The 25078-nt window shown below is 38.2% G+C and overlaps 1 protein-coding gene and 1 pseudogene across 3 annotated transcripts in view; one reads left to right on the plus strand and one right to left on the minus strand.

Annotated features, from left to right (window-relative positions):
• Positions 1-2113: 2113 nt before the first annotated feature.
• Positions 2114-2229, minus strand: LOC118611765 (annotated as a pseudogene).
• A 9491-nt stretch (positions 2230-11720) lies between these two features.
• LOC107499119 (zinc finger protein 234-like) overlaps positions 11721-25078 on the plus strand; it is a 32246-nt gene continuing 18888 nt past the window's right edge. The window contains exons 1-5 of one of the 3 annotated variants that reach the window (XM_036232453.1): positions 11721-11781; positions 13199-13277; positions 15012-15138; positions 15695-15787; positions 19687-22397. In XM_036232453.1, coding sequence (XP_036088346.1) covers positions 13263-13277; positions 15012-15138; positions 15695-15787; positions 19687-21101 — 1650 coding nt within the window. In that variant the 5' untranslated portion in view covers positions 11721-11781; positions 13199-13262 and the 3' untranslated portion in view covers positions 21102-22397. The other 2 variants (XM_036232454.1, XM_036232455.1) reach the window with 2 other exon arrangements.

A 25078-nucleotide genomic window follows, 5' to 3' on the forward strand; every position in this document is an offset into this window, starting at 1 on the left:
CTGGGCCTCCCATACTTCTGACAGACTAGCTATAAATCGGATGTTTCCACAACCCCCTCAAGTTTAATAATTTGCCATAACAACTCATGGAACTCAGGAAAATAGTTTACTTAATATTCCAGGACATTATAGAGGATACAATTCAGGAAAAGCAAAATAGAAGAAGGACATAAAGTGAGTATGAGTGTGGGGCTTGGTACTTCCATGCTTCTCTAAATGTGCCATCCTCCCAGCACTTAGATGGGTTCACCAACTTGGAAGTTTCCCAACCCCATCATTTAGGGGTTTTGTGGAAGTTCCAATGTGTAGACATGATGGGTTAAATCACCGAACATGAGTGAGTGAACTCAACCTGCAGACTCTCTCCCCTTCCTGGAAGTCATGATGAGGAACTGAAAGTTCCAACTTCAATCATGCTGTGGTTTTCCCAGCAACCAGCCTCCATCCTAAAGCTAAATGAGGGCCTGTCATGAGTTGTCTCATTAAGCCAAAAGAGACTCCTATCACACATTAAATTCCAAGGGATTTAGGAGCTCTGTGCCAGGAACTGGGGATGAAGACCAAATATATATTTCTTATAACAGTATCACAGGTCTTAAACTAATATAAATGTTCATTTATTTGAGCATCTGACTTAAGATGGAGATGGCAGTTTCACTGGGGTCATGACAAGTTTATTACTGCCTATAAGAGAAAGGTATTGGAATGTCAAAGACTTGGTGTCCAGTGATATTCCTAATAGGTGTTTTCCCCTTTTAAATTTTGAAGGGCCACCAGACACACCAGCGTGACCTACTCAGTATCAATAAAATGATAAAATTAGTTATTGAGTATTTTATGAGGACCAAAATACCACCAATGAAGCATATTGGTGTGTATTTCTAGTAGGCAATCAGAGCACCAAGAACTGCTTGGTCCCGACCAGTGGCAAGAGGTAAGGGATTGCTATTGGTGGACGCTGTTAAAGGGGTAATGGATATAGGGTTCAGTGAAGCTGTGGAGGAGGGCCTTGAGTATGTCAATTGGTGCCGTGGTAGCTAGTGGGTACATAGGGATATTAATAGTCATGTTAGGGCTAGGTAGCTATTGATTGACCTCTTGGGAGTAAGGCTTGCATCTTTGAGATGGACTTTTCTGTGGTCCAAATGATCAGAGAGGCTAAATCCACAAATTTACAGTACCAAAGTTTTGAATGGGTTCAGGGGGGCGGGGCATTGTTTGGTGGACCATATTTTTGTTTTTGTAATAACCACAATAATTTTAAGTTTTAGCTTGGCCACTCTGGGATTAGTACGCGGTGACATTCAAGACAGCTTTATTTGTTGCTATTAGTTCTAATTAGGAGGCCTCCTCAGTGGTGGCCTGGTTTAGTAATGACAGTAATGAGGCTTGATAATTGGGAGCAGCTCCTTACATATACCATTATTCTTTTAATTTCTGTGGAGACTGCTGGAGCCAGCCAGCTAAAGTCGATCAGCACTGAAGAGGGGGGTGAAGCCTAAGGGAAAAAAGAGAAGACAGGAAAGATCTTTCCGGGAGGGCATACAGTCAGAGCTGCAGCCCCGAGTTTATTTAGCATAGCCTTTTTATGTGATTTTTGAATACCATAATCAATCACCACGTTACCATAGCAAAGCACACCATACATATCTAAAACAATGCTTGTCAATTACATAAGATCCTACATGTCCTTGTTTCCATGGTAGTATAACATTCCATTACCTTAAAAGGTGACTTTATGAGGCTTACCAAGGTGACCATTGTTTTAAACTCATCAGCCACACCATGGCTTTTAGCTACGAGACTTCTTCAGTGCCTCATAATGGCTTCTCAAAATGGCTCCAGACAGGAGACTATAGAAATGTTCCTTTTTTCATTCCTGATATTGGTGATTTTGTTTTTCTTTTTTTTTTCTGGGTTATCGTGGCTTGAGGTTTATCCATTTTCTTGCTCTTTTCAAAGAACTAGCTCCTGGTTTTATTGGTTTCCTCAACTTCCATTTTCAATTTTTTTAAAATCTGAATTATGTTCTTCTGCTTGCCTTTTGTCTACTTTGCTCTTCTTTCTTTTAGAAATAAATGATAAAGATTTATTCAACAGTCTTTCTTTTTAATGCCTACAGCACCTGGTCTTCTTAGGTGGTCTCCCATCCAAGTACTAACCAGGCCCAATCCTGCTTAGCTTCCAAGATCAGACGTTGGACTTGTTCAGGGTGGCATGGCCATAGGCTATGAACCATGGCTTCACTGGGGTGTGAACCTAGGACCTTCTGCATGGACAGCAGATGTGCTAACCGCTATACTATGGAACCATATCCTATTCAAGGGTCTTAAGGTTTGCAAAACAAAAACACAACTAGGCAATACCTAGTATTTTGAAGAAGAAAAAAAAAACTAAGAGTTCTTATAATAAAGGTACATTCTGAAGAAGAATCAGTCCTGCATTCTTAGCCTCTGGTTTGGTCTGAGATGTTTGTCCTCTAGGGGACTGGCGGTCTAGATCCTGGATGTCAGCAGGTCTGAATAAGGCATGTCAGGTGGTCAGGGTACATGAATATTTTTTTCCTTAGTCCTTCAGAGGTTAATCAGAGGGTTTTCTTGAGGCCTGACATATATCAAGACATTGACACAGGACTGGACAATTCAAAATTTTAAGTTACCAGGCCAGTTAAAACAGGAATAGAATCCTTTCCTTATGCTCAGCCTATTCAGTGTTAGTAATTCACCAGCTTTACTATAGTGACTCCTATTGATGTAAAAACATCCAAACCTGTCATGAATTTTTAATGAGTTTATTTGAGCCTGCTCTTCTAATTTTTTAAGATGAAAGCTAATCTCATGATTTGAGATTTTTTTCTAATATAATCATCTAATTGTATTTATTTCTCTCAGCACTGCTTTGGCTCTATGGTACAACATTTTTTTATGTTGCACTTTCATTTCCTTTTGATTCAAAGTGTTTTCTGATGTTCTTTGTGACTAACTTCCTCTTGGATTATTTAGTAATCTGTTTTAAAATTTCCATATATTGGGGGATTAGTCAGGTATCTATCTGTTCCTAATTAATATTTTCATTTCATTGTGATTAGAGCACACATTTTATATAATTTCAGTTATTTTCAAGTTGTTAAGGTTTGTCTCATGGCCTAGAACATATTCCCTTTTAGTGAATATTTTTCTGTGTGTACTTAGAAAGAATATATATCCTACTGTGGTTGGATAGAGTAGTCTATAAATATCAGATCAGTTAGGTCAAATTTATTAATCATGTTGTGAATGTCATCTATAGCCTTACTAATTTTTGGTCTACTTGTCCTATCAATTGCTGAGAGAGGGCTGTTTAAGTTACCAGATGTTATCGTGGATTCACCTGTTTCTCTTTTGAATTCTGTGTTTTTCTTTGGCTACTTTAGAGCTCTGTTGTTAAATCTATAAATATTTAAGGTTCTTGATGAAATGACCTTTTATCTTTTATCATTATGTAATATTCATTCTTTTGAGGTCTACATTGTCCGATACTGATATTAATATTTATATAGTCATTGCTATTTATTATGATTAGTGTTTGCATGGTATATCATTTTCCATTTAAAAAATTTTAACTTATCTTTATCTCCAGATTCTTTTATCTCTAGGTTCTTTTTGAAGGTTTCAATCTCCTTGCTAACGAACTCATTCTGCTCATCTAGCTGTTTTTTCAGTTCCTGAAATTGTTGATATGATTCGTTTCAAATCTCATTGAGTTTTATCAGAAGCACCATCCTGAATTCTCTTTCATTTAAGTCGCATATTTCTATGTCTGAAGCTTATTTTCTGGAGATTTTTCTCTTTCTTTCTGAGATGCCTTGTCACCTTGGTTGTTCATGGTGTTCGATGGACTATTTCTCTGCCTAGGCATTAATGGAAGTGTTTTCTGCTTCTTTTTTTTCCAGAAAGAAGATTTATTATATAAGGGTCCATAGCCTGTTGCAAAGAAGGTGTTTTTCTTTTCGGTTCCAGTAGGTGGCATCTAAGCCTCTTGGATCGCCGCTTTATATAAAGTCTTAATAATGTCTCTTTTTTTCCTTATAGATGTTTAATCACACCCGCTACCCTCACTCTCAGTTTCTGTCAGTATTAGTGACAGTTTCCATAGCATTTGCTCAGATTCCCCCGGGGCTCCGCGATGATAGATCTTGGCAGGAATGGAGGGAGGGGCCCTCTGGGTTGGGGGATGGGTGCTGTGGCTCAGCCTCAGTTTTGCAGCCATGGTGGGTAAAAATCAACTGTTGTTTCTTTGCTGTCCCCACTTTTCTGCCGTCCCCTTTTCTCTGCCTTCTGTCCTGATGACTGGGTACTGCCGCCAGCAGTGTGAAGCTCACAACTCTCCCAGGCAGGCAGGGCCGTTCAGTGAACTCACCGCTCCTTCTCCCCTCCCCCTCCTTTCACAGGTAGCTCCTGTGGCTGCGAGAGGCAGCTTCTTTGTTTCTCCCAGTCCACCGCCCGACACCTGGGTGTTCTGACCTGTGGTAGCTCTTAGACGCAGATCGCACGCTCAGACATGCTGGTGTGCAGTTTGGGTGTTTTTTGTTGAGTTTTCGATGTTCAGCTTATTATTGTTTCAAGGGGAGAGATCTGGGAACGTCTCTCACTCCACCATGTTTAATCCAATCTCCTAAAACTTTAACTTATCTTGATCTTAATATTTAGTGGATTTCTCGTAGACAACCAATTGACTGGATTATTATTTTCATCCACTCTAACTTCACATCTTTATTTGGTATGTTTTAATCATTTACATTTAATGTAATTATTGAGGTGGTTAGATTTAGTTCTTTTATTATTTGTTTTCTCTTTATCTCTAATTTTTGTTCCTTTGTCTTCTCTTCCTGTTCTCTTTAATATTGTTTTAATTTTGCTTGAAAAAAAATTTTGAATTACTTAAAACTTGATTAAATTTTATTATTTTGTATTTATATAAGTTGTTGATTTTCACATGTAATTCAATACATTCCAATTTATATATGTATATGAATCACATTAAGATTAGTCAGCAAATGCAACTACAAAGTTAAATGTTAGAATTTAAAGTTTTTATTTTATTATAGTAACACTTAACATGAAATTTACCCTCTTAACAAATTTTTAAGTGTACAATACATCATCGTTGACTATAGTTACAATGTCGTACAGCAGGTCTCTGGAACTTACCCGTCTTGCTTAACTGAACTGTATGCCCCTAGATTAGTAACTTCCCATTTCCCCTCTCCCCCCAGCCCCTAGCAACCACCATTCTACTTTGTGTTTCTGTGAATCTGATTACTTTAAACACCTCTTATAAGTGGACTCATATTTTATTTACTTTTTGTGACTGGCTTATTTCACTTAGCTAATGTCTTCAAAGCTCATTCATGTTGTAGCGTATCAAAAGATTTCATTCTTCTTAAAGGTAGAATTATACTCCGTTGTATGTCACATTTTGTTTATCAATTCATTTGTCAATGGACATTTGGGTTGCTTCCACCTCTCAGTTAGTGTAAACAGTGCTTCTATGAACATAGGTGTTTAAATATCTCCTTGAGACCCTACTTCCAATTATTTTACATACATACCCAAAAGTGGGATTACTAGATCATATGGTAATTATATTTTTAATTTTCTGAGGAATATACATACTGTTCCATAGTGGTTGCACCAGTTTGCATCCCACCAACAGTGTGCAAGGATTTCAATTCTCCTATATCCTCTCCAACACTTGTCTTTTTTTAAAAAATAATATTCATCCTGACAGGAGTGAACTGATATTTTGTTGTAGTTTTGATTTGAATTTCCCTGATGATTAGTGACATTGAGCATTTTTCATATACCTTTTAGCCATTTGTGTGTGTGTGTGTGTGTGTGTGTGTGTGTGTGTGTGTGTGTGTGTGTTTGGGGAAATATCTATTCAAGTTTTTAGTCCATTTTAAAAATTGAACTGTTCATTTTTTTTTATTGTTGTAAGACTTTCTTATATATTTTGGAGATTAACCCTTTATCAGATATAATTTACAGATGTTTTCTCCCACTCCGTAGGTTGCCTTTTTACTGTTGATTGCTTCCTTTTCTTTAGTTTTGTTGCAGAGAGGGTTAGGAAGAAGAGTCAGAGTCTGGAAATACATTAACTAACATGGATAAGGGAGGGGGAATGAATGGCCATGCTAGCTTCCAGACCCCTGTCTCCATGGCTTTTTATTCTCCCTCTCACAAAGCTGGTTTATAAGATTAGTAATTACAGTTTACAGCCAACTGCCAAATTCAGCCTCAAAGCCACCGCCCTGTTATAAGCTACTCCCCCTCCTTTTCTTATCCTTGTGCCTAGAGCAAGAAGTCTCAGAATAGGGAAGGCCTGTGCGCCCTCCCTGTAGTGTGACCTTGTTGCTCCAAGCACCAGGCATCCTGCCAGGACTGCCAGCGTCTCTCACAAGTTTGGTATAGTCCTACTTGTTTATTTTTGTTTTTGTTCCATGGGCTTTTGGTGTCTTATCCATGAAATCATTGCCAAGACCATTATCAATATTGTCCTCTACTTTTTCTTCTAAGAATTTTACAATTTCAAGTCTTAGATTTCAGTCTTAATACATTTTTAGTTTATTTTTGTGTATGAGGTAAGATAAGGGTCCAATTTTGTATGGATATTGTTGTCTTGGCACCATTTTTTGAAGAGACTATCCTTCCCCCATTGTGTGTTCTTGGTCCCCTTGTTAAAGATTAGGTGATCACATATGTGTGCTTTCTATTCTATTCCATTGGTCGATGTATCTGTTTTTATGCCAGTACTATACTCTTTCGATTACCATAGCTTTGTAACATAGTTTGAATCAGGAAATGTGATGCCTCCAGCTTTCTTCTTATTTCTCAAGACTTCTTTGGCTACTTAAGGTCTTTTTTGGTCCCATATACATTTTTTTTTTTTTGGATTGTTTTATCTATGTGAAAAATGCCGTTGGAAAATGATGGGAATTACATTGAATCTATAAGTTACTTTGGGGAAGTATGGACATCTTAAAAATATTAATTCTGCTGATCCATGAACATAGGATTGGTTCCATTTATTCATGTCTTCTTCAGTGTCTTTTATCAAAGTCTTACAGTTTTCATTATACAGGTCTTTCACCTCCTTGTTTAAACTATTCCTAAGTAGTTTATTGTTTTATTGTAAATGGGATAGTTTTCGTAATTTCTCTTTCCAATTGTTGTTAATATGTAGAAATGCAGTTGAATTTTGTATGACGATTTTGTATCCTAACTATAGAATGTATTAGTTCTACAATTTTGGTAGCATTATTAGGGTTTTCTCTATATAAGATCATGCTCTTTGTAAACAAAGACAAATTTACTTTTTCCTTTCTGATTTGAATATCTTTTATTTCTTTTTCTTGGCTAATTGCTTTAGTTAGACTTCTCTTACTGTTGAATAGGAGCAGTGAGAGTAGGCATCTTATCTTATTCCTAATCTTACATAAAAAAACTTAAGAGTTTTTTCACTGTTGAGTATATTAGTTGTGGGCTTGCCATATATGGCCTTTATGATTATGAGGTGCATTCTTTTTACACCTAATTTGTTGTGAGTTTTCATCATAAAAAGATGTTGGGTTTTGTTGAATGTCTTCTCTGCATCTACTAATGGATTATATGATTTTTATCCTTTATTGTGTTAATGCAGTTGATCACATTTATCGATTTGCATATGTTGAACTGTCTTTGCACGACAGGGATAAATACAACTTGATCATGGTGTATGGTTTTTTTTAATGTGCTACTGTGTTTGGTGTGCTAGAATTTAGAGGGGGGGATTTTTGCATCATATTCATCAGAGATATTGGCCTGTATTTATCTTTCTTGTAATGTCCCCCATCTGGCTGTGGTATGAGGGTGATGCTGGCCTCGTTAAATGATTTTGGAAAGGTTTTCTCTTCAATTATTTGGAAAAGTTTGAGCAAAGTTGGATTAATTCCTCTTTAAGTGTTCGGTGGAATTCATCAGTAAAGCCATCTGGTCCTGAGTTTTTCTTTCTGGGGATATTTTTGATTACTGATTCAATCTCCTTGTTATTTTTCAATTTAGATTTTCTATTTCTTCTATTTCTTCATGACTCTGTTGGTTCTATTGATCGCAACTTAATTATGTGACCACACTTTCTTGTAACTGAAGCTGAGGAGTGAAGATGTTAATGAGATGGCTATGTATTGATTTGGCTAACCTTTGGTGGTTCTTTTGCTAAAAGAAAATTGGAAAAATAATGTTATTGGTCATTAAAGCAACAGATGATTTCCATCTCTCAGACAGTCACCCAAACCTCCTATCCAAGTACTAACCAGGCCCAACCCTGCTTAGCTTCTGAGATCAGACAAGATCGGGCATATTCAGGGTGGTATGGCCATAGACCCCAAGCTTTATAATGATTATAATGCTCAGGGAATTAACCTTTCAAAGAATAAATTAAAAAAACAGGTGGATTATGAAGAAAAGCTTTAGCTGATGGTGAGAAAATCTGAAGGAAATAAGATTCTTAGCCAGCTGAGAACCCTGCAGTTATAATATCTCACGGGTAAAATCCCAGTTACTTAGTGAAAGGCTGGTCCCTTTTGAATTATTGATGAGAGAGCCCTTCCTAACTTCTGCCCGCATTTAATCCTTAGTATTCACTCAGGTTTCTCAGAAGGAGACTGATAAGGTTCAGAGACCATCAGTACATTTGGAATATCTATAATCAAATGGACCAGACAGATCATTGGAGTAGGCAAGTCTAATGTGGAGTAGAAAGTATGGACTCTTGAGTCAGAATTACTTATGAAAATCCTAGATCTTACTAGCCATTCAGCCCTATGTAAAAGCTTTACTTTTCTATGCCTCAATTTAATTATTTATCAATTGTGGATATGGATAGAATTCACCTAAGATTTTCCCAGGATTAAATAAAGTTATTTATAAGTACTTAGAATAATGTTGGCTACATAGAAAGTGTTTTTCAGTGACACATGATTTTTTTATCAATACTGATGCCAATATTCCTTAATTTTTTTATTAGTCTCCTTAAAGACCCTTTTTTGACTTTCTTTAACTTGATCTTCTACTCTGTGAAATTTTAATGTCACAGATGAACTGCATTCTGTTTATATATTGTGTGTATGTGTATGTGTGTGTGTGTGTGAGAGAGAGAGTGCTTTATGCACAAAAAGTAAGTTTTTAAAAAATTCTACAATATACAAGCCCTCCCTAGAAGGCAATATTGTTCTCATGAGGATACTTTCTAAACCAAGGTTTTCGTATTTCGGCCCTATTGGCCATTTGGGGCCTAATAATTCAACCATAGTTGAGAACCTCTAATTATTGTCCTCTAGTTATTTCCTCATTCTCAAAATTTATCAAATGCAGCAAACCAGACTGTTGGCAGTAGAACAATATTACAGAGCAGCTAATTCTAATTTCTCAGCATTCTTACGTATATACAGGTGGATATGCACTATTTCAGTTTCACTCCTCACATCCACAAGATGTAACAAATAAATATAGCCAGTGAACATCACTTAAAACATTTTAAATCATTAGAATTAATCTATTAAGTGTTAAATTATTGAACAAAATTCATCTATAGGTTTACTTGTACAATTTACCAAGACTTTATAAGAAATCTTTGAGCCCAAGAATTACACTGGAGTCTATATAGAAAAGAATGAAAATGAGTCATACACTAACATTAACACTTATGTATAAGATCTCTTGTAATTTGATTGCAAAATATTTATTTGATATTGATATTGTTAATAAATATCTAGTATTTACCAGGCATTGGGCTGAGTCCAACATGCAATTAATATTAACTCCTCTAATATAACACTATTTGTCTCCTTATTTTATTTAAAAGTGAAGTCTTCAAGAGGTTCAGTAAGGTACCTGAGGTCAGAACGCTATATATGTTAATGATGGATTTGAACACAGGTTTGCCCAAATTACTTGAGTTCTGCAAAGTCCACCACCAGGCTGCTCTAATTCCAGCCATCTTCAGGATTTAAAATGCACACAATACATTTCTCTGATCATCTCTTTTACAGGGTTCTGATTGTTAGAACCATATTAATGTTTTACATGATAAAAAAAAAGGGGAGGGGGAAGAAAATACAGAACTCTAAAGCAAAAATAAATGAAAGAAACTGTATTTCAGTGACTAATGTAATCGCCTTGAAGAGAAAAGGAACAAATTTGAAGAATTTGAACATCACAATAAATGTTTATAATGTAATATGAAGAAAGATGGGAAATAGGATGGGAGAAAAAAATGTAAACTCTTATAGTAGAAAGCTGATCCATAAATGTAGAAGGAATGGTGGAATTAGAAATCAATACCTGGCAACCATTATGTTAAGTACTAATCCAGGCAAGGATCACCTTTGCATCAAGGTCATGATTCTTATAGCCTTCCCTAGCTTCCTGCCTTTCCCTTAATGATATTCTTGTACATTAAATTTTTAGTGTCCATTTCTTAGAGGACCAGGACAAATTTAACATCCTAGAAACTCCCCTGATGCCTCATTCTAGTCACAATCCTTTTACTATGGCACTTATTAACTCCTAACATGATAGATTTGGTGAACCTGTGTTTGTATTTTACAGAATGGAATCATACAGTATTTACTATTCTGTGTCAACCTTAATTTCCTCAACATTAGGAAATTCAAATTGGGAGGCTAGATGAATTTTATTCACTCTCATTAGTGCCTATTTTTACAATGAGTAAATTTACCAATAATTTCCTCTATTATAGATGATCACTGAGTAGTTTCCACTTTAGGCTTTTAAAAGTAGTGGTTATGAGCCTACTGGAAACCATCATTGGCTGAATATATTAATATAGCAATCTGAGGAATGTCTGTGTGGGTTAAACCAAAGAGTTATGGGTATGAACATATGTAATTCTACTAGATACTTCCAAAAAAAAAAAAAGTTCCAAAGTGGTTGTACCAATTTACACTACTAGAAAAGTATAGACATTTTATAATTTTTTCCCCTGCTAATTGTAGTTTTTTTGGCCAGAATGCAGTGTTATTATTAATTTGCATTTATATTATGACTAATGGTGTTGAGTAACTTTACACGCGATTCTTGATTATATCCTATCAAACCACTGATACCACCCCATCAAGAGTAGAGGTTAATACCACCTCTCCAAAATCACTACTCGCCCATTCTTCATTCTCAGCTTTAATTCTGATTGTACAAAATATTACCCTCCTCTCGACTCTCTAAGGCTCCTAAATAGAACATGTCCCAGTTGCAGATTAATTTTTTTAATCTTATACCTCCTGTCTACTCTTCCAACAAAATTTTTACTAATTGAAGACATTTAGGCTTCAGGAAGTCATGTCTACCGAAAATTTTCCGCTCGCGGATTCAAGAGAAGGTAACACTAGCCATCAGCGTAGGTATCCACACTCCCAGCCTGAAGTTGGCAATGTGAATTTAGTCCCCGCAGGTTTTGTAGAAATTGTCCAACATCTCCGCAAGGTCACAAGCACTTCCGCCGGAGGAGGGCGAGAGCTTGCACTGTGTTCTCTGGATTTCTGGGAAGTGTAGTCTACGAGTCGCGTAAAGACTCGGATACTCTGTACAGGCTCCCGGGGAAGGAGAATTCTGGGAAGTGTAGTCCACGGCCGAGACTCGGTTACGCCGTACAAAGCCCTGGGGCAGGGGAATTCTGGGAAGTGTATTCCCTCGACGCACTTCCGCTCTCGGTGCTCAGGTAGCGGTCGTGTTTCCCTTCGCTGTGGTGAGTCGATTCCTTTTTTCACGACTCTTCCAAACTTTTCGGGGTGCCACTGGACCCGGCCATTGGCTTAGGAGGAAAAAGCTGCGTCAGAGCGGTGGTTTTAGGGCTGGGGCGGCGGGTGGCGTTCCTCTCGGCGGAGCCTCTGGGTTTGTGGCTGTTGGGTCGTACTTCGCCTAGTTGGAGGGTCTGAAGCGCTTTCCGTCTGCCGGGGTCGCGCACCGTCCGCTCTCTCTCCCGGTTCCGCATAGGGCATTGGGCGAGTTACCTAAATTTCTCTGTCTTTGATGTTTTTCTCTAAAAGTGGGATGACGTTACTACCTTCCTGATATTGTGATTTGAGAATTAAACGAGATAGTGTAAGTAAAAGTATTAACACAGTTCCTAGCAGGGGGTGAATGATGGCTTCTTGTTATTAGTACTGTTGGTTTTGGGAAGTCCTCACTTCCCTGAAAACCATGAGTCCGGATGTCTTAACTCCAGCTGCAGTGTCTCCCTGTAGGAAGCTAGACTAAATCCCAAACTATTTTTGGCTGGAAAGGAGGAGGGGGTGAGGAGGTCAGAATATCTGATTGCTCAAGGACAGAGGGATTAAAAACAAGACAACAGGCCCCGAATGGAGTTGTTTATGCTAAGTTCCATGTCCCCGAATGGAGACGTCATTATAGTTTTGGCTCTCTCAGAAATGGAACCTTAAACCGGTGAATCAGGAATCACCAGATCAGCATGAGTTAGGAAATTTGCCTGATAGACACCTGCCATCCTCTAAAGGAAACTGACCTCGCAATAACCAAGTTGGTTTTTTTTTTTTTTTTTTTTTTTGCCTAGTATAAATTCCTTACTCCTGCACCTTTCTGCTTCTAAAGGTCTTTTATATAATGTTTTTTGGTGGAAATCTGATTTATAAGAGCAATTTCACATTACAGAGTACCATCGTTTTTACTATAGCTTCAAAAATAAATCTCGATAGTATTTGAAGTGCTGAGCAGCTCTCAACTGTTGAATGATTTGGCAGTAATATTTTCTCAGTTGTACAGATGACAAAATTGTAAAAAAGAGATGTTACTAATTTGCCCAGAATGACTCAACTAAGTGAGAAGTTGAACTAGGTTTGAACCCAGACATCGTCCACAGCATAATACTATCACACACAGCAACTTCACTCACTAGAGATGATTGTTGCTCAATGCTTTCTATTGTCCCAAGTTACATCACATCAGAATCCGATATGGCTACCTTGGGAGCTACAAGGCAACACTGGAGATTGTATCAGTGTGTGTGTTGTGCAGGTATAGAGAACTCATGCTGAGATCTGCTCTTCAAGCCGTGTAAAGTAGCAGCCACCCCAAGGAAGAGGCTCCTTCATGGAGGTGAACAACATCCCTGGTCAGCCTTTCATGTGCTTTTTCTGTCTTTCCAGGTACTACCAGGCACAGTTATCCATAGCTCAGAAATCTGTACATTTGCAGAACTAAGAAGAAAAAATGACCACAGTCAAGGTGGATATGGCTCACCTTTCTTTACTGTTAAAATTCCATCTCACTATTCAGAAGGTCACATGTTTATTTATTTTTTACTTGAAATGACTCAAGGAACCACCAGGCACTTAGAGACCTGCTTGTTTTGCCCTTGTTTTTAGTGTTTGGGGTTTTGTTTTTTTTTTTTCTTTTTGTCACTATTCTTTTTATTTAAAAAATAAGTGTGGACAAATTAATAGGAATGACCGGTTCTCCCACTTTATTACTTCACTGCTGACACATTAACTCTTTATTTTCTTATACTCTTTTTCTCATGGGCATTCATACTTATATTAATATTCATGACCTACATCTATTATTAGATTGTGTTTTTTCACTTAATATTGTATAACATTTGTAATTTATGATTATTTACTATTCCTATTCAATTGATAGACTTTTTTATTTTCAACTATTTACCACTCAGACATTAAGGTGGTTTAGGAGTTTTATTACCTCAAGCAACACTGCAGTGACACTTTTCTTACCTTTCTCTCCAAAAAATTATTTCTCTAAATAATATGTATATTTTTGATTCTCAGTGTATTAGGAGCTGAGTATTGAAAAAGGACATTTGATACATGCCATGTTGGAATTTTATAGACAGACTATTCAAATATGGCACAGAACGATAGGCTCTTAACTGCTGCTTTATACAATATCATTGTGTAATATCGTTGGAGATTTTCACACAGGAAGAACTAGATTCTGTCTTTCCAATGTCCGAGTCATACCTGGCATGTCCTTTACTTATTAATCTACTTTTATTCCTTAATGTGTTAATTTTTTCAAAATAATGTATAACCTTAGGTTTGTGCGTGTATCTGTTTTTTTATAATGGACTTTATATTTGAGGACAGTTTTGCATTTACTGTAAAATTCAGAAGGTACAGAGTTAGAGTTCCCAGTAACCTCTGTCCCACACGTGCACAGCCTCCACCACTGTTAACATCCCCCGCCACATTGGTACATTCATTACAGTAAATGACCCTATGTTGACATATCATTGCCACCCAGAGTCCATAGTTTACATTAGGATTCATTCTTAGCATTGTGTATTCTCTGGGTTTGGACTAATTTATAATGAATAACATGTCTCCACCATTATGCTATCACATACAGCTCTAAAAAATCCTCTGTGCTCTTCCTGTTCATCCCTCCCTTCCCCCAGTCATTGGCAACTACGGATCTTTTTTATAGTTTCCATAATTTTACCTTTTTCCAGGATGTCATTTAGTTGGAATCATGAATATGTAGCTTTTCAGACTTGTTTTTACTTAGTAATATGTGGTAACTCCAGGTCTTTTTGTGGCTTGATAGCTCATTTCTTTTTAGCACTAAATTATGCTGTGGTCCGAATGTACCACAGTTCATCCATTCACTACCTGGAGGACATCTTGGTTGTTTCAAGTTATAAACTAAAGTTTAACCTTTGTTAAAAATATCCAGTTTTGCTGGTTTTGCCAGGCACTTAGTTCTGTTTCTGCAGTTACTCCTTAGAGCTGCTAGCTGAGGAGGTTCTTGATTTCATCTTCATTTCAATACATAAAATATGAGTAACCTGTTTAGGTTCACAGAGGAAATCAAGGAACAGTCAGGGAATGTTAGCCATTCTGTTTGAAAGTGACAGACAAGAAGGTAGCATCTGCTCAGTGCTGCCCTTCTCCAAGTGCAGGTTGGTCATGAGTTAGAGGCTGCCTGTGTTTGGCATTGTAGGAGGAAGTGACATTCAAGGACGTGGCTGTGATCTTCACCGAGGAGGAGCTGGGGCTGCTGGATGCCGCCCAGAAGAAGCTGTACCGAGATGTGATGCTGGAGAACTTTAGGAACCTGGTCTCTGTGGGTGAGGACAAGTGCTCTTTGTCACTCAGTATTAGCTCTCAGGAGTGGCATTGTGTCCTGGAGTGTTCAAGGCTTTGGGGCCCTTGAAATAGCTTCCTGAGTTTGAGGATCAGACCCTTCTAAGATATGTGGGACACAAAGAAAAAATTACTTTGTTTTTTATCAACAGGCAAATTTGTGTTTTGTTAAAGAACTGTAACTGGACACTATACTGCTACACTTACTTTATTTTTGACCCTATCATGAGTTATAAAAACCAACATACTACTAATAATAAACTTAATAATCCTAAATCAAAAAAAAAAATCCCTACTGAGTCCCCATATCAATTTTTAAGGAAATTAAATTAGATAACATCAGCCCTCATGCTTATTAAAAAAACTGAGGAGTACTTTGGAACTCGTTCTACATATATGTATGGGTCTTGACAAATGGCATTTTTTCAAATAGGCCGTGAAAAAAAGGGTTTGAAAAACACCGTTTCTGATGACTTGAAGAGTGTGCAGTGGGAACCAAATTTACCAGGGTTTTAAACATGTGACTTTGCATGTTCACAGGGCATCAACCATTCAAACAAGGCATGATCCACTTAGTAAAGGGGGAAAAATTTTGGATGATGAAGATGGCAACCCAAAGAAAAGGGAATTCAGGTAAGAACCAAGCAACAGTGAGTGCTGGAGTCAGCCGTCACGCCATCTGTTTTACTTCTCTCTGTGCTGATTTCTCTCACCATGGTCTAAATTGCCGCAGACCTCTTTCTGGATTATTATGGCCACCTTCATACAGGTTACCCTGCTCCCTCACTTTCCATCCTAGGTTGTTCTTCATATAGCAGCCAAAGTTATCCTTTGGACATGCAAGTCAGATTGCCATTTCTCTGTTCAAAATCCTTTATGGCTTCTTTTTCTTCCTTAAAGGTAAAACCACTTAAAGTGGCCCTTGGAGTCCCCTGTGGTCTGCTCTGCATCCCTACTCCCTCCCTAAGTATATCTCCTATCCTTTTCCTCTTGCTCCATTTTTTCCACCCACATTATCCTTTCTCCTGTTTTTCAGACCTGCCAAGGATACTGTATATTCCCTATTGGAGCTGAAACATTACTATAAACATAGCCGGGCTAACAACAAAATTTTATTTTTTAGTTCTTTAGGTATGAAGTCTGACATATTCCACTGGACTAAAATCAGGGTGTCTGTAAGGCTGCACTTCTTTCTGGATGCTCTAGGGTAGGGGTCTCCAGCCCTTGGTGCCAGTCCATGGCCTATTATGAATCGAGCCACACAGCAGGAGGTGAGCAATGGATGAGCAAGCAAAGCTTCATCTGTAGTTACAGCCACTCCCCAGCACCAGCATCACCGTCTCAGCTCTACCTCAAATTATCAGGCATTAGATTCTCATAGGAGCACCAGTCCCTGGTGCCACAAAGGTTGAGGACCTCTGGTCTAAGGCAGAAACCTTTTCCTTGGATTACCAGTATTTAGGGCCTGGCCACTTCCTTGGCCCTTGTTCCACTTCCTCCATTTTCAAAGCCAATGATGTTGCCTTCCTGACCCTTCTTCTGTACTCTGCCATTCTTCCACCTTTCAGGATGCTTCTGGTTACATTGGTCCCTCTCATCTTATCTCAGATTCTCTTTCTGTTTTCATGGTCAGCTCATTAGCAACCTTAATAAATCTGCAACTGGATTCCTCTTTGCTGTGTAATGACGTTCATAGGTTCTGGAGTTTGGACTTTAACTGTCTTCCCTGCTGGTGGTGATGCTTTCATAGTAAGTGCTTATTGTAGACTTCTAAATTTATTTTATAGTTCACTAAAGGTCTGTCCTTTTCAATTTGAAAAACTGACATGAAAGACCAATTTATTTATATCTAAAATTTTTCCATATTGTTTTCAAAGGACAGTCTAAAACCTGCATAAGAAGCCGGTGCCGAGTCCTTCATGCTTCCTTTTCACCCCAAGTCACTCCGTGACTCATGGAGACAGCTAATAAGTGATACGTAAACCACAACAAATTAAGGCTATTGCACAACATTTCTTGTCTCCGAATGGCTGCCTACACAGTTTCTACTTACATAGATATCCTTAGCGTGATCGAGTGTTTGTGCATGTGCACTTGACCCGTATTCCAGGGAAACTTGTAGTCATTGTGGTCATGACCACACTGAGGAACATGCCTTCCCCGTGGCTCTCCTGGAGCCTTCTTTAGGAGGCATCTTCATTTCTGGGGAGTAATACTTTTTTTTCACGAGGTGTCTGCTCTTTGATATGCCTGTCACAAACGGGGGATAAAAAACCTGAGCTCTCAGACAGTAATCAGCTTGCAGGCTGCCTTTCCTCTGCATCATTTGCCCTTCTGTGGCCCATTTGCTTCTTACGAGGTCAACATCCATGTCGCTGTCATCAGGTGCTGGCAGGGGAAGAGTGAAAATGAAAGTAACACCAGCCACACAGCTAATTGTCTTCCTGATCATTTTTGGCGGGAAATATAGTGTATATTTCTTTGGCTTAGTTTTCTACAAATTTAACCATTAAATGTTAAAGAATGATAATTTCCCATGATTTCCCTTTATTTTTATAGAGACATATTGTTACATTTTCAGCCAGTGAACATTATAATCTGGAGGGTATCGGGAAATGGCCTACTCAGAATTGTCACATCCTCAGAGAGACTTCCGCGTCTCCCCCAAAAAACTATTTTAAAGTGACAATTTGTTAGATTTAACTATAAACTACAGTATCTATCAGGAGGTGCACACTCACCTACTGATATTTTTCCAAGTTTCACCCTTGGAACTTATTTTCCCATTTGAAGAATTTGTTTAATCAAGGCCTTGCTAAGTTCCTAAACCAAGTTTTCACACTTTTTAGACCACAAGGTATACTAAGGAATTCATCTTTGAGCCTAACCAAAAGAAATATCCATGTGTGTGGGTTTATATGTATGACTTGGTAAGACAGTTCATGTAATGACCCTATTCCCACTCTCATGGTTTCTGTCCTGATTCTTTTTTCCAAATACTTAATTGTATGATTTTAAATTAGTTTACAGCTGAGGCTGCAGTTTTCAATCTGAAAAACTTATGTGAAAGCCCAGTTCATCTCCAAAGTTTTTCTACACTATGTTTTGAAAGAGACAATCTAGAAACCTCAGAAGAAACTTATGTAGGTCCTCGTGTGTTCTTTTTCATACCATTGACTTTCTCATCATTAGCATCAACCTTTGTGTATTCCTGTGGGGTGCAGACATAGCTTCGTAGCAAAATTGTAGTTTCCTGTCTCTTTTCTATTTCAGATATTTAAGTTACTGTATGTATCAACCCATAAAAATAAGACGAACTACCAATATTATACAGAATTTTCAGGAAGACTTTAGATATATACAAACAATTCTAGGTTTTTGATATATAGGAGTACAAAGAGTTTAGCCTACTTCAAAGTTCAGAGGGTCAGTTTACACTCCTCCTATACTTGATCCCTGCTGCAAGTTTGCCGGGGGCAGGGATGGTGGTACCCCAAACTACCTTAAGATTGAATGATTTTCTGCAAGGCCTGATGGAACTCACTGAATGCCTTTGAACTCATGGTTAGAGTTTATTGTGGAGAAGGATACTTCTTAAAATCAAGTAACAGAAAAGGCATGTGAAAGGGAATCTAGAGAAAACCAGACGCAGAGCTCCCATCGTCCTCTCTGCATGGAGTCAAGGTGTTTCAGCATTACTTTCCAACGTGAAGGTGTGGAAGTATACACAGGGTATTGCCAATCAGGGAAGCTCACTTGAGCCTCATTGTCGAAAGTAATTATCGGAGCTCCATCACATGGCCAGTGTACGTTGAATAGTTTCATGTGGCTATTTTCAGTCTCCTGGTCCACACCAGAGGGTAAATGAAAACTCCATCCGAAATCACATTCTTGGTCTTTCTGGTGTGGTCAGCCTCACTTGTAAATTGTGTTGTTAGACCAGCCAATGTGACCCAAGAACCTCAGGAACTCTTTTCAGGCATGGCATTTCACGGGGTCAGAGCTCATCTCTCCAAAGTGGAGGGTAAAGTCCATACTCCTTTTTTGGTAAGATTAAAAGATTTTAGTACCTAAGGATATGTAACATAAACCCAAATATACAAAAAATTGGTTCTGCTACTGCTTTTCCTTAAAGTTTGCATTGATTTATACTTTATTGTATATATAATTATTTGCTGTAAAATTTATCCAAGAATATATGCTCATTATGAAATTCAGTAGAAATAGCAACAGATTAACATCATGTATCATATTATCAATTTTGTTATGAAGCCTTTATTTCTAACTCGTGCATCACATAGGAGACTCGGGGTAGTTCTGAATTGGCTTTACTGATGTTCGATGGATAGGCACCTACTAGACTACCTCTTGGTTTCTGTAGGCATGTAAACCAGAGACCATGATATGTACCCAAAGGACATAGTGAATAGTCCCTGGATCCATTAAAGTCTCATGCTTCTCCAACCTGAAAACTTGAAGACAATGAATAAAGCCTTCACTTGTCCACATCTCTGCATTCTCTGTCTTTCTAGGAGGCAAGAACCAACATGACCTGGAGACTGTTCCAGAAGAACTAAACGAAGAACTTTCCTGCTGGCAAATCTGGCAACTGATTGTAGCTGACTTAATCAGATGTCAAGACTCCATCATAACTAGTTTTCAGTTCCCCGGACAGGGTGATTCACCCAGCCAGGTTGGGGCAGAACTGTCTATAACTCACACAGGCCAGAAACCTTACCAGGGAAAGGTGTGTAAAAAATTCTTCAGTGTTTTCTCCAACTTTGATCTTCATCAACAGTTAAGCTCAGGAGACAGGTCTCATACATGTCATGAGTGTGGAAAAAGCTTCTTCCATAGCTCAGCACTCCGTATTCATCAGAGAGTTCACTTGGGAGAAAAACGTTATAAGTGTGATAAGTGTGGTAAGGAATTCAGTCAAAGCTCACGTCTGCAAACTCATCAGAAAGTCCACACTGTAGAGAAGCCGTTCAAATGTGAGCAGTGTGGGAAAGGCTTCAGTCGTAGATCAACACTTAGTGACCATTGCAAATTACACACAGGAGAGAAACCTTATAAATGTGAAGAATGTGGGAGGGCTTTCATTCATGCTTACCATCTTCAGAACCATCAGAGGGTCCATACTGGGGAGAAACCGTTCAGATGTGATATATGTGGGAAGAACTTCCGTCGTAGATCAGGACTTAATAGTCATTGTGTGGTCCACACAGGAGAGAAACCATACAAATGTGAGGAGTGTGGGAAGTGCTTCAGTTGGAGCTCACATCTTCATGTCCATAAGAGTGTCCACATGGGACAGAAACCATACAAATGTGAGGAGTGTGGAAAAAGCTATTCTAGGGCAGATCTTTATTACCATCAGAGGATCCACACAGAAAAGAAACCCTATCATTGTAAGGAATGTGGGAAGAGTTTCAGATGGGCCTCACATCTTTTGGCCCATCAGCGAGTCCACAGTGGAGAAAAACCATTCACATGTGAAGAGTGTGGGAAGAGTTTTGGTCGGAAATCGTACCTGAAAGCCCATCAGAAAGTCCACACTGGAGAAAAGCCATACAGATGTGAGGAATGCGGGAAAGGCTACAAGACAAGCTTGGATCTTGTTGTGCATCAGAGCATCCACACAGGAGAGAAGCCATATATGTGTTGGGAGTGCGGTAAGCACTTAAGTAAGGCCTCACATCTTAAACTTCATCAGAGAGTCCACACCGGAGAAAAGCCATACAAATGTGAGGTGTGTGGTAAGGACTTCAGTCAGTTGGCGCATCTACAGTCTCATCAGAGAGTTCACACAAGGGTAAAACCCTACAAATGTGAGATATGTGGTAAGCACTTTAGGTCAAGTTCATATTTTAAAATTCACCACAGAAACCATGTTGGAGATAAATTTCATCCAGACTCGAAGGAAGGAGAACATTTGTTTCATTAAAGTGAGCGCTTCAGCCATAGCTCAACATATCCCAGTGATCCCAAAACTATTACAAGTGGTGTAGTAAGGCTTCAGCCAGAACCTCTGACAGTTAAACTTATCCTTCAAGAGACAAGCCTTAGAAGTAACAATTTGTCCAAGTATTTACAAAACTCTAATGTTCGGTGTTAAAATTGGTGTCCACTAGAATGCAGCATGCTCGACAGCAGGAAGCTTGTTTACTGCTGAATCTATAGCCTTAACTTTCATGAGCACCTTGTATGTGAGCTCAGTACTTGTTTGTTAAATGAATCAAAGGGAGAAAATGTGTAATATTTTAAAATCGTATCTGGATGAGGAAACCTGTGACAATAAATCGGAGAAACCGATAAGTTGAAATGCAGAAATAACAATGGGTACTGCATTCCACAGCATTATTTCAGAAGCATCCTATTGCAGTCGGCTCCTGACCTATCCTCAGCCTTAGTTTTGAGGTTGGGTTCTTATTATTTGGATTTTTGTCTGGTGTTCCACTGTTAGGTACAGTATAAATTCAACTCTGTTTTGTCATTTTTCTCATGATGCAGACTGAAACTGCAATAACTGGCTACTGCACATAGCACAGTTGCAACTTTTCAACAATGTTAAGGGTTCAAAGCAATGCATTAAAAGTATTAGATATAGTTACCAGTGACAAAAGTTGTCTTTAATCTTGAGTTCATCATTGCTTTTAAGTTTTTGCATTTCCATGCAGGCTTTTGATATGATTGCCTACTAATTGCAGCATTTCTTTTATCAAACTTCAGATGTATTCATTACTGGTGTAGGAATGATATTTCACATGCTTTTTTTCTTGGTAAAAACCCATCCTTTGAAAATCAGTATTTAACAGTGTATAAGGTGCGACTCTGATTTGGCAGTCATAGTATAGAAACTTATGATTATGAGATTCAACCAGTAAAAAAGATCAATAATGCCACACAATTTTTAAAATGGAAATAACAGTGTTCATCAATAAGAATTCGTTTAAATTACGTATTTCTGTAATAACATGGGGCTATTAAAGTGATGGCAAGGACATTGTAATGACAGGAGAAGAACATACTATGGGTTTTGTGACAGCAGACTGTGGCCTTCATAGTATAATCAGATTCATAAATATGTATGTGTGTACATGTGTATGTGTGAATACATAGATAATGGTCTCTGGCAAGGAGTATTTAGTAGTATTTTCCATTTCATAATTCCATTAATCATGTGTTTTAGTTTCTCAATGAGCATCAGTTTGATTAAACTGGTAAATTATGTACAACAGAATTTGAAAAATGATCACTATGAATCCTTTACAGTTAAGGACTTCTGATAAGATAGTACTACATTATTATAAGACATATAAGATCAGAATTAAGGAATAAGACTCAATCAGTATTCAAAAACAAAATATTTTCTTGTGTGACTATACAGATAAATTAATGAGTGTGATGATCTATGTAGTTAATGCGTGTGACACATCTTTAGCAGGGAGTAGGCAAATACTGAAAATAGAAATAACGTGGGGTTATATATGTTGTAGAGGTTTAAAAAAAGATTCTTTGAAGAAAGAGCATATGTGGGGAGGGGACATAGCATGATAGTGGAGCCTCTGAGGAGAAAGCTTCTGATGCCATTCCATACTTCAGACACCATGGTGTTAAGTGTATTGGGTTAAAGGGCTTTACTTAGCGACGTTTATGTAATGGAGATACATTCATTTTCTTAATTTTCTCTACATCTTTACAGACTTCTATGTACTTATTAAGACTGCCTTCAGGGTCTGTGATTTGCTTGGATGACTCAGAACGTAGCTGGGCTTAGGACCATATTACACTGAAAGTGTGCAAAGCAAAGTCAGTAACAGGAGAAGGTATGTGGGAGATGTCTGCAGGAAATCAGGTGGAAGCTTCCAAGAATCTCCTTCCTGTGCTGTTACTTAGGTCTCACTTAAATCCTACATTGTATTTGGCCACACGTGGGAGATGTCTGTGATAGGGCCTCATTAGAGATCAGTGCTTACTGGGAGCTGGTCGTGTAAGCAGCGTCTGCTTGGCGTGTACCAAAATTCCAGTCTTCAGTAAAGAAAGCAGGTGTTCATTTCTTTTCCTTCTTTCTTTTTTCTTTCTTTCTTTCTTTTTTCTTTCTTTCTCTTTCTTTCTTTCTTTCTTTCTTTCTTTCTTTCTTTCTTTTTCTTTTCTTTTCTTTTCTTTTCTTTTCTTTTCTTTTCTTTTCTTTTCTTTTCTTTTCTTTTCTTTTTTTTTTTTTTAGGCAAGGCTACCCTTGGTTGACCTCACAGATTGCAAGGACCTTGTTGGCTTACAATCCCTTATTTTTTTATTTTTTACGCCTACAGTACTTGGTATTGCTAGGTGGTCTCCCATCCAAGTACTATCAAGGCCCGACCCTACTTAGCTTCTGAGATCAGACAGGATCGAGCTTAAGAAAGCGGGTGTCCAGAATAAGCCACATTGTACAGTTTGAGCATAGCTCTTACCAGTGATGGAATGGTGGAAACTCCTGAAATCCACATTTCCTGCTCCAGCCAGAGTCCACCCTTGCAAGCAGTCCATGCTAAGGATCACAGTCTCAGGACTGCTATATTATCTTGTGCGCATGGAATCGGAAACATAGGCTTGAAGTATTTTAGGTTCTTTTCAACTGTCACCAAATACCAGGATAAGTCATCCCTAAAGTAATATTTGTAACAAATCTCGCCAGATTAAACTAAAAGCACTTGTCTCTTAAAATTGAAAAGACTACAGGGTAGGACTTACACCTAACCTGCATGGCAGGGGTCCTCAAGGTGGTCACGAGATAACACCTGGGTTTACGATGGTGTTCATGTTCATGTCTCCCAAAGGGCATGAGGTCTGGACTCCCAAACATAATAGTAAATTGCTAGCTCTATCTAGTTTCTTGAGCCTTTGTGGAGCCATTTAGTTTTGGTTTCTGCTTATCACTGCAGACTTCATCGCCCTTGGAGGGATTTCCCTTAGCTTTGAAAATGGCTACATTTGATGGGGATTGTTAGAGAACATTGTCCTTTCTCTGTGTTTGAAAGAATAGAGAGGCATCCCAAATTATCAAGGTCTAACTGTATTGATAGGATATCCATTTAAAGGTCTAAGTCCAATACAGTTTTTTCTTTATTTGACACACATGTTTTAAAGTAATGAGTTTCAGAACCTCTGTCATCTAGAGACTTTTTGTCAACACATGCCATATCTTAGTACAATATTTAATTCTTGAGAGGGTTTTAAAATTTTTAAGCATAAGTACTTTCATATTTTACTGACAATGATGCCTGGACATTGAAAACAAGCACATTAGTACATTAGTACAGGAAAGTCCAAAGAACAAAGTGCATGGAAGTACCAACTCACCACTGTTAATATTTTGGTGAGCATGCTTCAGTATATGCATATAAGTATGCAGAATTTTGTATAGAATTCTGCAAAACTAGAACAATGCATACTGTTTTTTAACTCAAGTGTTTCACTCATTGAAACAGTTGTCAAAGGTCATTTCAATAAATTGACCTACAACCTCATTTCTAACACCTACATAGTATTCTGGTGTACCAAGTATCATTTTTTCCTTAACTAGTTTCTTAACGAAGATTAGTGTGGTGATCAATTTTACATGGCCACTTGCCTATACTACAGTCCACAGTTGTTTAATTATATACAAAGCTAGGGGTTGCAAACATTTTGTAGAAGTGATCACAGTCCATAATCGGTTGACCGAGAAAGGGGTAACAGGTAATCTGAGTTGGCCCGATTCAAGCAGTTGAAAGTCCTTAAGAGCAGGGCTCAAACTTCCTTAAAGATGACATCAATTCCACCGATTGGAAGTATGTTCAATTCATGGCTGAAGGTCCTAATGGCCCATCCTCAGGATTTCAACATGCCAAACCATCCCACAATCTAGTAAGCCAGTATCTTGCTATAAATCTCTTGTATTGT

This window comes from Rousettus aegyptiacus, unplaced genomic scaffold (assembly GCF_014176215.1).
Source record: "Rousettus aegyptiacus isolate mRouAeg1 unplaced genomic scaffold, mRouAeg1.p scaffold_m13_p_14, whole genome shotgun sequence".
Taxonomy (NCBI): domain Eukaryota; kingdom Metazoa; phylum Chordata; class Mammalia; order Chiroptera; family Pteropodidae; genus Rousettus; species Rousettus aegyptiacus.